The sequence below is a fragment of the Raphanus sativus genome, chromosome 2 (assembly GCF_000801105.2).
Source record: "Raphanus sativus cultivar WK10039 chromosome 2, ASM80110v3, whole genome shotgun sequence".
Classification (NCBI taxonomy): Eukaryota; Viridiplantae; Streptophyta; class Magnoliopsida; order Brassicales; family Brassicaceae; genus Raphanus; species Raphanus sativus.
In genome coordinates, this window is record NC_079512.1 from 25,276,199 (window position 1) to 25,291,343 (window position 15,145).

Genomic DNA, 15,145 nt, shown 5'->3' on the forward strand with positions numbered 1-15,145 from the left:
CCCACACAACCAAACAAAGCAGATTCTACTGCGGGGAAGTTGAAGTTTGAACAAGATATTCGATGGTGGGTACACTTCCTTTCTGTTTTTTCCGCCCTTATCCATATCTTTCGTTCTTTCACGGCGGCTAGGACTCTATCTGAGAGATTATATGTTTGGAAGCGTTCTTTCTTGGTGGTTAAGGTTCTTGTCTGAGGCAATGTTTTTAAATCTAACCCTAACACTGAATCGGATGACGTTTCGGGTCACTGGATCATCGGGTGAACCGTGGGTTAATAAATAAATATCTAGAAACTAAATTTAAGTATTTACTAAATATTTTATAAAACATAAAATAATAGTTTGGATATTTAAAAATACTTAATTTTAGTTTTTATATTTTATTTTCATTTGACACACAAAATATCAAAAAATAGTTTAGACTATTTAAATATTTTTTTGTAATAAGTTATGAATTGTAACATCTAACAAAAATATCAAAAGTTAAAATTTTATAAATATTTAAATTTTTAACCTGAATGATAAAATTAAACTTCAAATCTAAAAGAAACCAAAAATAAAATATCATTAATAAATTTTCGATAACAAAAATAAATTAACACTAAATAAAATCAACTAATTTGGTCATCTCTACCATTTTCTCTTCATTTTTTTTCAAGTAAAAACTATAAAAATAATAAGTAAAAATTATATTGGTTCAACCGGTTACCGGATTCTGAGTTTTACTGGGGTTTTACGAGTTTTATTAGATATTTAAATATTGTTTTTTTCACAAAATCTAAACCGAATTTATCTTAGATCATCGGGTTTACCGGTTCAACTGCAGATCAAGGTCGGATTTCAAAAGACTCTCATGTTTATGTTCTAAGCAGGCAGGAGGGGGTTAAGAAAGTTTAGTTTGAAAGTGGATAGTATGGCTTTTTGGTATTTACACTTTTACCTCTTATGCATTTACTCTCCGCCTCGTAAATATCACGCGACTTTTTTATCAAGGTTTGTAACAATTGTGCCTCATCTTTGGTTAAATGCAATATTTTCATAGATGACAAAAAGACTATTTACAGTTTTGTTCTCTAACAACCACAGAGCAGATTCTCAACTTTACCTATGTAGTTTTTTCTTTGTTCTTTGTCATTCCAGTATTTCCGAAAACAAAAATGAACACATAATCAATAAGACATGCAAATGAGTTGAATTACAAACAAAAGATGAGATTACAGAACAGCTTACATGTGTAGAAAGGTATTGTACTATATATTTTATTTTTTTTGAACAAAAATTGTACTGTTATATATAGATTCAAAATAGTCGAACAATTACAAACAAAAGAATACATATCACATATTCAGTTAGAGTTGTTTTTATTTTTAAAAAAAGTAAAAAGAAAATAAATAATAAATTTTTAACTAATGAGTTATTACATGAGTGGATGTGGGTGGGTTGAAGAACACGAATGCGGTGGGTTGGTTGAATTATTACATGTCCTTTGAGTTGAATTTTTGCAACTTCCCTTGATAAGTATATTTGTTCTTCTTTGCTATTTGTTCAAGACATTCATCCATCTCTGAGTAAGTTAGTCAAATATATCTTCTTCTCCCTTTTGATTTCTGTAATAAACATGCTTCGAAATTTATAAAATACATTAATTGATCTTTTGTTTGTTGTTCATGTTTTTCTTAAATTCGTTTGGTTTATGTCTTCTTTCGTGTCTCTTAGATGTTCTTCTTTGAACATTCAATGTTTAGAAATAAATAAACAGTTAGTGTCTCTTTGTAAATGATCATAGCTTGATTGCACTAACTTAAGTATTTAATTCTAGTGGTTTAGGGAGCACTTTAAACGATCTTTTTGCTTCGGTTTGTATATAATCTTGTTGGCTTTGTTTTCAGGAGAAAATATTAAATTAAGTATGTAATATATTTGAAAAGTATTGCTTTCTATTAATTTCTATTGTCTCATTCAAGATTTCTAATCCCACTACAAAAAGGTAATTTAACATCATTTATTTTTTAGTTTTGTATTAGTCAAAAGTGATGCAAAATAAATACATCACTAACTTTAGATCATTTTATTTTAAAATATCAAATATTTACATGATACTAATATATATCAACTGTATAAAATGACACTAACATTTACATCAAGTTTTTAAAGTGATGTTAATATTAACATCAATTAAAACAATTGATTTCAATCGTTTATATTAACATCAATTGATTTCAATCGTTTAAACCAATTGATTTCAGCCAATTGATTTCAATCAATCGATATCAATCTGTTAAATCATTTGATTTCAATTGTTTAAATCAATTGTTTTAATTGTTTAAAGCAATTGATTTCAATAGTTTAAATCAATTGTTTTAATTGTTTAAAATCAACTGATTTCAATCGTTTAAATCAATTGTTTAAATCAGTTGATTTCAATCATTTGATTTCAATCGTTTAAATCAATTGTCTTAATTGTTTAAAGTCAATTGATTTCAATCGTTTAAATAAATTGTTTTAATTGTTTAAAATCAATTGATTTAAAAGATTGAAATCAATTGATTTTAAACAATTAAAACAATTGATTTAAACGATTGAAATCAATTGATTTAAACGATTGAAATCAATTGATTTAAACAATTGATTTAAAAGATTGAAATCAAACGATTGAAATCAATTGATTTAAAAAAATTCTTTAAACGACTAAAATCAATAGATTTTAAACAATTAAATCAATTGTTTAAACGATTGAAATCAATTGATTTTAAACAATTAAAACAACTGATTTAAACGATTGAAATCAATTGATTTAACTTAACAGGTTATTCAGGTCGGTTCTTTTCGGATCCGGGTCTATTTGAGTAGGAAAATTTTGGACCCAACAGGTACTTCTAAACGTTCGGATCGGTTCCAGTTTGGGTATTTTCGGGTGGGTTCTGGGTTGAGTCTTCGGGTCCAGGTTAAAATGCCCATGCCTACTTGATGACAAAAAACGACTGAGTCTTATTTGAACATTCCAAAACTTAAGAGTCATAGTCTAACATTTTTAATGTCAAACCTTTGAAGCTTTGTGAATATAACCATGAAATCAACAGACATTTTGACATTGCATGATCATATGCTAAGTTTCCAAGTCTATAAGCCTACAAATTCACCACCATGAAAGCACCATATTTTGTTTTATTCAGTTCTCAAATATTGAAATGACAATGTTACTATGATTTCCTTGCAACCATCCAAGAGAGAAACAATTGTGAATAGTTACGACAACCAAGCTCATGAAAAGTTTCGGGTTAGTTTCCACATAATTCAATACATACTACTGTGATTAAGTTCTTTCATTTTACACTAGGTCGTATTTATTTTTATTTATGTACATGTCTTACGGGCCATCAAAAATGTCCATATGGCCGAGTTTATCTAATGTCGCCAGATTAAGGTTCTGCTCTGAAAGAGCTCTGAGATAGACGACAAAAAGGTGACATGTCAATAAATAAGAAAAAATGCAGGAACCAATGTGTTCATTTTTTTGTACACATAAGCTAACTATTTTTTTCTATTGAGCTTCCTCAGTGATTTTTAACCTTCATAATAAAAATCCATCATCCCAAGAAATCAATTGTTCGTCGTGAGGTTTCTAAAAAACATAGTGTAATCATCAAATCATAGTGTAATCCTCAATTATTTCGTCCTAATTCTCGATTGTTAGGAAAATTAAGAGATGGAGATTGGTTTGTTACTGTTTTGGTGTTAGAATTCTAACCCTTGTCTAGATCACTATCTGAGAGGTAAGCCTCAGTTATGAAGCTGTCTCATTCATGAACTGGGACTTTTTTGCTCTATGGCGGTTGGTGATATGTTATTTTGGATGTGTCTGATGATTTCAAATTTTCTCTCTCTCAGTTTGCTAGGATCAAGATGATTTTCTCAAAAACAAATGATCAATTCACATCCGAGCAAATGGTGACAATGCTGACGAATTTCTTGTCGCTTATTTTTCCTAAAAGTTTGTTTTTGTTTTACTGAATAAAGGTCCTTTCAGTAGTGATGCTTTACCGATTCTTAAATATATCAGTATTAGTTGGTCGACGATCACTAGCCATTAACTTAACTGAGAAGCAGCTTATAGATGATGTTCTGTGTATGCATTAGCTTACCGATGAAAGAACAGAAATGTTTGCGTGCCGTCATCAGAAACATGGTCCATGATTGAAGATCAATCTCTATGTCTTGTAGATCCCCAAAGATTAGTATCTATGGAATTTTTTTAAGTGTTGGAAATTAGACATCTGCTAAGGAACTTTTAGGAGTGGTGGGTGCTACTGGAGACGTATGATGCAAACAAAGGAGCACGGCTAATAGCTACTAGTGCGGTGATGGATCTTAGGTATCAATCTTATGTCGCTAGAGGGCAACCTAGATGGTGCGCAAATGTTTTCTGAAAGGGATCTTATTCTAGATCAGTTTGATTGGAAATACCTAGTGTTTTTGGGGTTATGTTGGAAGCTTTGTAACAATTTTTTGGTGAAATGAAATATCATAGATGGCAAAAAAAAAACTATATCAACTTAAGGAAGTAGATCTTATATTTTTTGTATTAAATCATCCGCCAAACCATACATGTGATATATTTGATTGTAAGTATACTTTATGAAAATTGATGTTAAACAAACAAACATAAAAACTGAATAACAAAAAAAATTGGAAACAAATCTCTTAATTTTTTATTTACTATGTAACTTTTAAGTAGAGTGAAATATATTTTTGTTTATAAAACTATTTAAAGCTGTGCAGTTTAATAGGATTTAATTAATTATTATTATTTAGTATTCACTCTCATATTAAAATAAAGAGAAAAGTATATAAAATTTAATTTTGTTATTTCCTTAAAATGCCTCCCAGAACCTTTTACATTTCTCATGTTCCAAAGAATTCAAATTAATTTGGTTATCCGTTCAAAAAAAAAAACAAAACAAAACAAATTAACAACAATAAAAGTAGCTCACAAGACTTCAATAAATTAATGGGCCCCATACATTTGTCTCTGGAGACAGAACATGGATGAATGATGATATTTATCTATCTTGCAGCAAAAATGTGCTAAAGCTCTATAAGTCCTTTCATTAGAAAGCAATGAATGAATAGAAGCCTCAAAGGTATGGTCATTGCAGTGTACACACTCAACACACGATTGAAAAACTTAACAAGGTTATAAGAATCTAAAAGCAGGAAAAGAAACAAAAATTAGAGAAATCAAAGTTATCAATAGTCGAGAAAAGCAGAAGATACAAAAATGCCAAGAGGCAGAACCTAACTTCACATAGCCAAGGTATATTTCAAACCTACAAGCAACCAAGATTATTTTCAAAGACTTAGAATATAATAGCACCAAAAACAATCAACTTAATTTTAATTTGATGAAGAATTAACACTACAGTCTAAAAGAGAAATAAAATTAACACTACAGTCTGCAGTTTAAAATAAGCTAAGTATGAACTATAATTTGCGAGTGGACCAGTTTAATTGTTGTCGTTTTTTCCTAACTGTCATGGTAGACAAACTTTGCTAAACCTTTTGTGGTTAGTTCTAATATGGTGGATTTAATATTAAGTATTTTGGGGCCTTTTCTCGATCAAATATGGAGTCCAATGGGTCCAGAGAAAGTGTTGAGTAGAGAAAGTGGATAACACTTAGGCCCAGTCTAGTACAGAATACATCATAATAGATATGATGTAATGATTTTAATATAAGATAAAAGTTTAAAACATTATATCAATTAGCAGGTTTGCCCGAGTGGTTAAGGGGGAAGACTTAAGTTCTTCTGCACATAAGTGCGCGTGGGTTCGAACCCCACAGCCTGCATATTTTTTGTTTTCTATTTGTAATAGATCCCAGAAAAGACTTACACAGTTACACTAATATGCGGTTCTCCACTAAAATCTTGACAAATGGAAATTCTTTTTAAAAAAATTTTATCCCAAAATTTCAATTCACGTTAACTTCTTTTTTTTCAGGCAATTCATCCACGTTAACTAACCATAATCTCCAAAAAATGTTTGAGAGCAAGAGCGAGTGCAAAAAAAGGCGATCTCGCCAAAAGTTACAACGTTACATTTGTAACGGTTTCAGTCTCTTCCCGGAGAGTTTGTGTCGTCGGCGTTGATGATCGACGGTTATGTCCACAGTGGATTAACGGTTTGACGGTTACTGGTTCCATAACCGTCAACTTAGTTTTTCTATATAAGTGGTTTGTGTCTCTGTTTAAAATTCAGAGTAAAGGGACTTTTCCTTTGTTCATTCTAATCATGTCTGATCGAATAAGAAAACAGTTACAAGAAATCACTTTAGGAATTGAAGATGATGTTGTTGATCTCCCACATGACATATGTGCAGCAGCAATTGAAGAGAACCGATATGCTTTGGTCGGTAAGCCCCTGAATCCAAGGAAACAGAACTTGCGAGAAATGTTGTCAGCGTTGCCAAGACTATGGGGTGTGGCTGACGAAGTTGCTGGACGTGTCATCGAACACCACCGTGTTCAATTCCTGTTTCCTTCTGAAGAATCTCTTCTTTCGGTTCTTCGTCGAGGACCTTGGTCTTTCAATGAATGGATGGTGTCGCTTCAGCGTTGGTTTCCTAATCATGTTGATGATGGCTTGGAGTACATGACTTTCTGGATCCAAGTTTGTGGCATCCCTCCTCAATATCTGACGCAACGTGTGGTCACTCGTATCGGTCATGTCTTAGGCCAATTCATCGAGACAGATTTCTCAGTCGAAGGATCACACAACGTTGACTATGTAAGGATTCATATTCTCTAGAACGTTAATAATCCTTTACATTTTCAAAGAATGTTTAGGTTTGGCGACCACACTGCGGTTCTCAAAATTTGTTACGAGAAGTTGCGTGGTTTCTGTAACCTCTGTGGCATGATGTCTCATGATGCAACCGATTGTCCCCACAACAACAATCCTAATGACGACGATCCCCGTGATGACAACAATGATGATGATGATGACGATGACGGACCCCCTCCTGGGTTCTCTACCCCAGAGCATCCCCGTCCAGTGGAATCTGTGGAACCTGCTATTCCACCGACTGACAACAAACCAGACACTCCTCCAGATGAGTCTACTCCCTCAAAGAAGCGCAAAACAGAGGCGGGCCCTGCTCCGGAAGTTGTCCTATACCCTGTTTGTTATGAGGCGCGCCAGGGTGTCATGTTTGAGGAATTCTCTGAACAAGTTTCGAAGAAGATGAGACGACAGGCTGAAACGTGTGAAGGAAGGCAATGGTTCCAAATGGCGAACGATCAGGAGGCAAGCTCTTCTCGAGTTTCCCCTAAGCGCCAAGAACCAACAAATGATCGAGATGGTACGGTGGACCAGAAGCCACCGGCGGCAGGATGAATACAGCATTTTGGAACTGTCGAGGCTTAAAAGGGTCCTTGACAATTCGACGCCTCAAAGGGATTAAGGCAACTTTCTCCCCGGACGTACTCTTTTTGATTGAGACGAAGAACTCGGATGATACTGTTCGAGATGTTTGTGCTCAGTTGGGTTATGATTATGTAAGGTGTGTCTCTCCTTGGGGTATATGAGGAGGTTTAGCTTTGCTTTGGAATAAGGATGTTGATCTTACTATTAACGCTATGGACGAACGTATGTTTGATTGTGTTATTAATAATAAGAATGGTCTTATGTATTTCACTTGTGTCTATGGTCATCCTATTCAAGGTTTGCGTCATCACTTTTGGGAAAAATTACAAAGAATGTCAACAACTCGTACGGGTCCTTGGTTATTATGTGGTGATTTCAATGAAATCTTAAAACCAGAAGAGAAAATTGGGGGTCCAACACGGGAACCATGGAGCTTAGTTGATTTTAATCTTATGACTCAAGTTTGTCGTTTGCAAGATCTATCTTATATGGGGAACAATATGACTTGGTCTGGTAATCGAAAGGGTCACAAGATTCAAAGTTGGCTTGATAGAGGATTTGGTAATGATGAATTGCGTGCTCTGTATCCGGCTTCACGTATTATTTATTTGGAGATGGTTGAGTCGGATCATCGTCCTGCTATAATTCAAATAAGGAAAACAACAGAGTTTGGAAAGAAGTCTTTTTGTTTTGATAATCGTCTCATTGAACGGGAAGGTTTTTTGGAAGTAGTCAAAGAGGGATGGAACTCTTCCACCTTAGGAAACAGAGTCTCTGTTTCAGATCGTATACGCAAGTGTCGACATACTATTTCACAATGGAAGAAAGCAAATAATACAAATTCTGCAAAGAGAATTAAGGCTTTGATTACATTACTGGATGAAGCACATTCGGACCCTTCAGTTTCTTTACAAGAAATTCACAAACTACGGAAGGATTTACTACAAGCTTATAAAGATGAAGAAGCTTTTTGGAGAAATAAGAGTCGTATTCAATGGTTAAATTATGGTGATCGTAATACCCGTTTTTTCCATGCATCTACTAAGAATTGAAGGGCACAAAACAAGATTTTAAGTATTCAGAATCAACTTGGCATAGAAGTTTTTGGAAGTCAAAAAATATCAAAGGAAGCATTACGATATTTCTCAGATATTTTCAGCAGTGGCTCACAAGGGAATATCATAGAAAGTCTAAGTAATATTCAACGAGTGGTGTCTGATGAAAGCAATGCTTATTTAATAAGAGAAGTCACAGCAGATGAAGTGAGAAAGAGTGTTTTCTCAATTGGTGCTACGAGAGCTCCCGGACCAGATGGGTTAACAGCCAGTTTCAATCAACAATATTGGGATATAGTTGGTCCAGCAGTTGTCGAGGAAGTCCAACATTTTTTTAATACCGGCGCTTTCTATCCTGATTTGAATCACACAAATCTTTGTTTGATACCAAAGATTTCTCATCCTGCTACAATGAAAGACTTTAGACCGATAGCACTCTGTAACATAATGTACAAGATTATATCTAAAATCTTATCCTTACGCCTAAAATCGGTTCTACATGCTGTGATATCGGAAAATCAATCAGGGTTTATACCGGGACGCCAGATTACTGATAACATTTTCTTGGCACATGAGGTTTTCCACTCTCTTAAGGTGCGTAAACGGATATCAGAAAACTACATGGCTGTCAAGACTGATGTAAGTAAAGCTTACGATCGCATCGAGTGGAAATTTTTAGAAGAGGTAATGAGAAAGAAAGGTTTAGTGAAAAATGGATAATGCTCATCATGAAGTGTGTTACGTCTGTCTCCTTCTCGGTTCTCATTAATGGTAGTCCCTATGGATATATGACTGGATCACGAGGTTTACGACAGGGTGATCCTTTGTCACCAAGTCTATTCATACTCTGTGCAGATGTTTTGAGTTCTCTAATTCAACAAGCGGAGCGAGACCATCTAATTCAGCCAATTAGACTGAGCATTGGAGGTCCTCCTATATCGCATTTGTTATTCGCTGACGATTCTTTGTTTTTCCTCAAGGCTGATCAAAACAATAGTCAGTGTCTTCTTCAGATTTTTAAAGATTATGAGACAGTCTCCGGTCAGATGATAAACTTAGATAAATCATCTATAACTTTTGGAACAAAAGTATATCAGCAGACCCGTGACTTGATTCAACAGACTTTGGGTATTCCAAATATTGGAGGAGGTGGAAAGTACTTAGGTCTCCCTGAGCAGTTTGGAAGAAACAAGAAAGAGATGTTTACATATGTGAGAGATAGAGTAAACGAAACTGTTACTGGATGGCAAAACCGCTATCTTAATCAAGCTGGAAAGGAGACTTTGATTAAATCAGTTGCACTTGCAATGCCAATGTATTCAATGAATTGTTTTAAACTACCAGTGGCTCTCTCTGATGAGATAGATGGGATTCTATCACGTTTTTTCTGGGGTTCTACTCCTCACAATAGGAAAATGTCGTGGCTTTCTTGGCAAAGATTAGCAGTTTCAAAACAGAGGGGAGGTCTTGGTTTTCGTAATTTACAAGATTTTAATCAGGCTTTACTTGAGAATCAAGTTTGGAAAATCTCCCAACGCCCATCTAGTCTAGTTTATCGTGTTCTGAAACATCGTTATTTCAAAAATACAACAATCTGGAAGGCAAAACGAGGTTCTCAGAGTTCATATGGATGGCAGTCTCTAATATATGGCCGGGATCTTTTGGAGCAAGGCATGCAACACCGCGTCGGTAATGGAGATACAATAAAAATTTCCGACAAATGGTTACCTTTAAACCCCCCTCGTGCCCCAAAACTTCTACCCTATACGCACCCAAACTTGCAGGTAAAAACCCTCATTAATCAAACATCAAACCAATGGGATGTAGAAGTTATTCGAGATCTTATTGAGCATTCTGATATACCGATTATTCAGAAGTCTTATCTTCCTCTTACTCCGGTGTCAGATGGAATTATTTGGCCATATACATCTGATGGTAATTATACAGTAAAGTCTGGTTATCATTATATCAATACTACAAGAGAGTTTGGGATGGTATCCCCTCAATTGGCGGATAATCCAATTTTGACAAAGAAGATTTGGTCTGCATCAATTCCTCCAAAATTTAAACACTTTTTTGGAAAATAGCTTCTGGTATTATTGCTGTGAAAGATAATCTCATCCATTGTCACATTCCTGTGGATCCTATATGTCCTCGATGTTGCTCTGATACTGAAACTAGTCTACATGCCTTTTTCCTTTGTCCAAATGCTCAACAAATATGGCGACTTTCAGGTTTGCCTATCTCTCTTACAGACGAAACTGTATCCCTCCGTCAAAAATTGGATACTATTTTCTCTTATGCCTCACGTACAGATCTTCCCACTGAACTAAAATACTTGCCTTTTTGGGTAATATGGCGACTATGGAAGTCTCGCAATGAGTTAATATTCAATGGTATTGAATACACAGTTGAGGAGATTGTTACAAAAGCTCGAGAGGATTTGAAAGAATGGTTGGATTACACACAAGGGCCTCTTGTACCTACGCCTAATAGAGGTACTAGTAATACAATAAGGATGAATCAATGGGTTCCTCCACCTCGGGGATGGGTTAAGTGCAATTATGATTCAGCTCATCGTGAAGGTCCTCAACCGTCGGCAATGGGATGGATTATTCGTAATAATCAAGGATTACTTTTGGAAGCAGGTATGGGGAAATTTGAAGGACGATCTAGTGTAATGGAATCCGAATTATCGGCACTAATTTGGTCGATGCAAGCCTGTTCCTCTTTAGGATACAGGAAAGTTATATTTGAGGGTGATAATCTGAATATACTCAAATATGTCAGACAAGAAGCGATAAGTCATCGTTGTTATCACTTGGTCAATACGGTCCTTGATTGGAAGACAAGATTCGAGTCTGTTCTTTTTATTCATGTCAATCGCAAGAACAATGCTCCTGCAGATTTTTTAGCAAAAAAAGCAATTACTTCTCCGACGGATTGGAGTTTGTTCCGATCTTGTCCATCTTTTTGTATAATTACATTTGTCTTGACAATAATTAATAAAGCATGTTTTAGTCGGAAAAAAAAAACTAACCATGATCTCCATGAACTTTGCAGTTTGTCTTTATCTTTTCTATTATCAAATAACCAAAACAACGTACCCTTTCATCCCTTTAAGTTTCAATTTGATCTCCACAATTTCTTTCATATCTATTTTTTTTCTACACCAATTCGAAAATTTTATATTTTTCTGATTAATACTTAAAAGTTCATCATGAACAAGTTTTTCAGATTGATACGGTGGATTGTGGCGTTTGAGTTTAAAGTCACGTCGGGAAGAGATCGAAACTGGCACGGTGATGTTGGAGATATTAAGAGAAGCGAGACCCTTAAAGATTTTGCTGCAAGGTATGCAGAATTTGCAGGTATTAAGGGTGGTGTGTGTAATGAGTTCTTATGAACTTTTTGGCAAAAACGGAGTAAAAAATACCATATATATTTGTATTGTTAAGTTTTCAAATTATTTCAGTTTTCTGTAGACATATATGAGAAAGAAGTACTTTAAGTTTATAGACCTCTGCAATAAATACTGGATCTGTGAAGAGCCAGTCAAATATTAACAGAGTAAACTATTGAACTATACATGGTTAATAGCATGTCTCTTCTGGAATATAGTGGTAGTAAAGGTATCTTGGATCAAAGAAGAAAGTTATTGTTTCTACCTGAATGATCAGATTCAATTTTATTATTTTCACTGATCATGTTCATTCATCTGATTCTGGTGCAATCAGGTCCTACTCTATGTCCATGGGGGCTTAAGCCTTATGGTATCATCCTCTTTACCGAGCTACCAGGTAATTACAACTCTGTATAAAAAGGTTATATGCTGTAACTTGCTAAGGAGATACATGTGTCAATAATATAAAGTGTACACGTACCTACGCAAAACTAATAGTGGGAAAGTTTGGAGCATTTTTATGTTTGCTTGAATTAATTTGTAAGTCTAATCAACTACATGGAGACCTCAAACCAAAATTTTGTGGTTTAAACTAAACTAAATTCGTAATTTAAATCTTAAATTTCAGCAAACTATCAAAAAAGTAACTTAGGGTTATTTTATTTAATTGTGTGTGTTTTCAAAAAAGGTAATTAACCATGAAATATTAATAACATTGTTATTTTAAACTATAAATAAAATAAAATTAGTAAATTTATAGATTCAATACATCCAACTTTATATTTAGTTAAATCAAGTATTTTTAATTATGCAATTAAATCATTGACTAAAGTTAGTGGATCAAATAAATTATTTTAAATATATTTAGGTGTATAATTTCTTATGTACTTTTTGAAAAATACTAAAAATATATATAATATAATAATATCATCATTATTGCTTTATATTTTTAACCGCTTTGTTTTAATGTAAACAGTCTAATATTATGTGACAATGTTCATATAATATTTTTTAAAATTATAATTATTTTCATTGAAACTTATGGCAAAAAATATTGATCCGTGCTTTAGCACGGGAGGTATACTAGTTTCATATAAATTGGAAACAAAAGCTTTTTTTTGTGAGAAGTAATCAATAATCTATTTGCCTTTGAGGAATCTGGAAAAAAATCCTTTCAAAAGACAATGTTCTTCTTTGCTATATCTTTGGTATAAGGATTCGTATCTTCCACAAGCACACACACAGCTTCTGTAACAATCGTAAAGTCAAATCTCTCTATTCACACCAACAAGAATTTTAAAAACAGAAGCCAAAAAAAAAAAAATTTCTATCCTCGAGCATTTCGTTACTCGAGAACTCCTTTTCCCCTTCAAGAGTTAGGCAAAAACGTCCCAATTTGTCTTAATCCCGCGTTGAAGAATGCGATTGCTTGCGCAAAAAGATATAGATAATAATGATTCTCCCCAAATAACACGTCATAACATCCCAGAGAGAACAGATACATTCCTACGCCGAGTTCCAGCACATGAATTCTGCCAGAACACACCAAGTAAACAGTATTAGGATGAAACCAAACTGCAATAGCTTTTGGTATTTTGTTTGCATTGTAAAAGGGACTATCTACGAATCTAGAACGAAGCTTCTTTGGATTTTTTTGTTGCGGATTTAGCTTTAAGATCTTAAAGCTTCTCAGTAACAATCCACTCAACCGATGAGGCGATGAAGGTAGCTTTTGTTCTGAAGAGGCATCACATTCTCGAATAGAATCCAAAATACCATAAGATGCAGTGACCTACAAGAAACATGCATGTAACTTAATGTGTGGTCAAATGAGACGTCACTTGAGCTGCAAGAAACTCCTGGAACATTTTCTACCTAGGTGTACCGACGGCGTTTAGCAAAGTAATGAAGGGATGTAAACCGCTCCCCATTTCGGTACGGAAAGTTCCGGTACAAGAACCGAAGCCGGTAAGACCACACAATAGAAGATGAAGGTAACAATATGTGTGACGAGCTTTCTGACCACAAAGAAGCAATATCACATGAACTTTCTTCCATAAAGTCACGTTCTGCCAAGAAGAAAAAAAAGGAAAAATAAGTAGAGAGACCAAACAAGATTACAAAACTATATAAAGGTTTCAATTTTGGGCTCGATATGTTTAGTTTGAAAGGAGAAAGACTTAGTCTAAAACCTTGTTGGTCATTATTTCGAATCCCATTTTCCTGAAAAGATTTGCTGGACCACATGACCACCGTGCTGTATTGATACTAACAGTAATTAAAAAGCATATGTATTAGTCAAACTATTTATAATCTGCCACTAATTGAAACATATATATATATATATATATATATATATATATATATATATATATATATATATATATATATATACATGAAGCATTTTCTTATAATGAAGCATTTTCCCCTAAATTGGACTTACTTTAATCAAACTATTGTTAGTAATCAAACTATTTATAATCTCCCCTAAATTGGACTTACTTTTAAGAACAATGAAGCATTTTCTTATAAAAGATATTGTTATTTGCTTCCCCGATCAATGAGAAACAGTAAAATTGATTGGCTGCTTTACGTGCAAAAGGGTGAAAGATTGTTGCCGTTCGTATTGAACTCACATTATAAATAACCTAGATATCTAAATAAGGTATTCACCCAAGAAGCTCAAATCACCGTACATATATTAAGAAAGTTTTTTCTTCTTAAAATTGTGTGGTTGCATTACATAATACTTCGAGAAGCTAGAAACGGTCAAGGTCTATGAACCACTTAGTTGATGTGTACAATTGGGCTCCAATATGGCGAAGGAGATACCACACCTTAGTCTTCGAGACCAAGTGTTCATCACTAACCAATGCGTGTTGACCTAGTGGTAAAGGCACTCCGGCTAGAGTGCCCGTCCTAAGTTCGATCCGCATTAGCTACGAGAGAATTTACATGGGCTTCTCTCACCCTCCAGAACATTTCGCGTAATCAGGAATTCTTAAGTGGAGGCTTAAAAATCCTGTAATTTTATGGACATAAGCCCGGTGGGCTAGTTCTTAGTGGTCGGATACTGGATTATCAAAAAAAAAGTGTTCATCACTCTGTTTCTCACCAACTTCCAGTTTCATTACTTATGTAATGGAAAGCTCCTATGTCATTAAAAAGGTTTATATATATATATATATATATAATTTTTTTTTTTTTTGGCACCAGAAAACAAACTTTATTAGTCTAACTCTCCAAGGGGCTAGCTATATTAA

The 15,145-nt window shown here is 34.2% G+C and overlaps 1 protein-coding gene and 1 non-coding gene across 2 annotated transcripts; both read left to right on the forward strand.

Annotated features, from left to right (window-relative positions):
* The first annotated feature begins 5,764 nt into the window (after nt 1-5,764).
* On the forward strand, nt 5,765-5,847 carry TRNAL-UAA (transfer RNA leucine (anticodon UAA)). The gene has a single exon. It is a non-coding gene; the product is annotated as a tRNA-Leu (tRNA).
* A 443-nt stretch (nt 5,848-6,290) lies between these two features.
* On the forward strand, nt 6,291-6,806 carry LOC108829243 (uncharacterized). Its single transcript, XM_018602906.1, has one exon. The coding sequence runs from the start codon at nt 6,291-6,293 to the stop codon at nt 6,804-6,806; it is 516 nt and encodes a 171-aa protein (XP_018458408.1).
* Nucleotides 6,807-15,145: the final 8,339 nt, after the last annotated feature.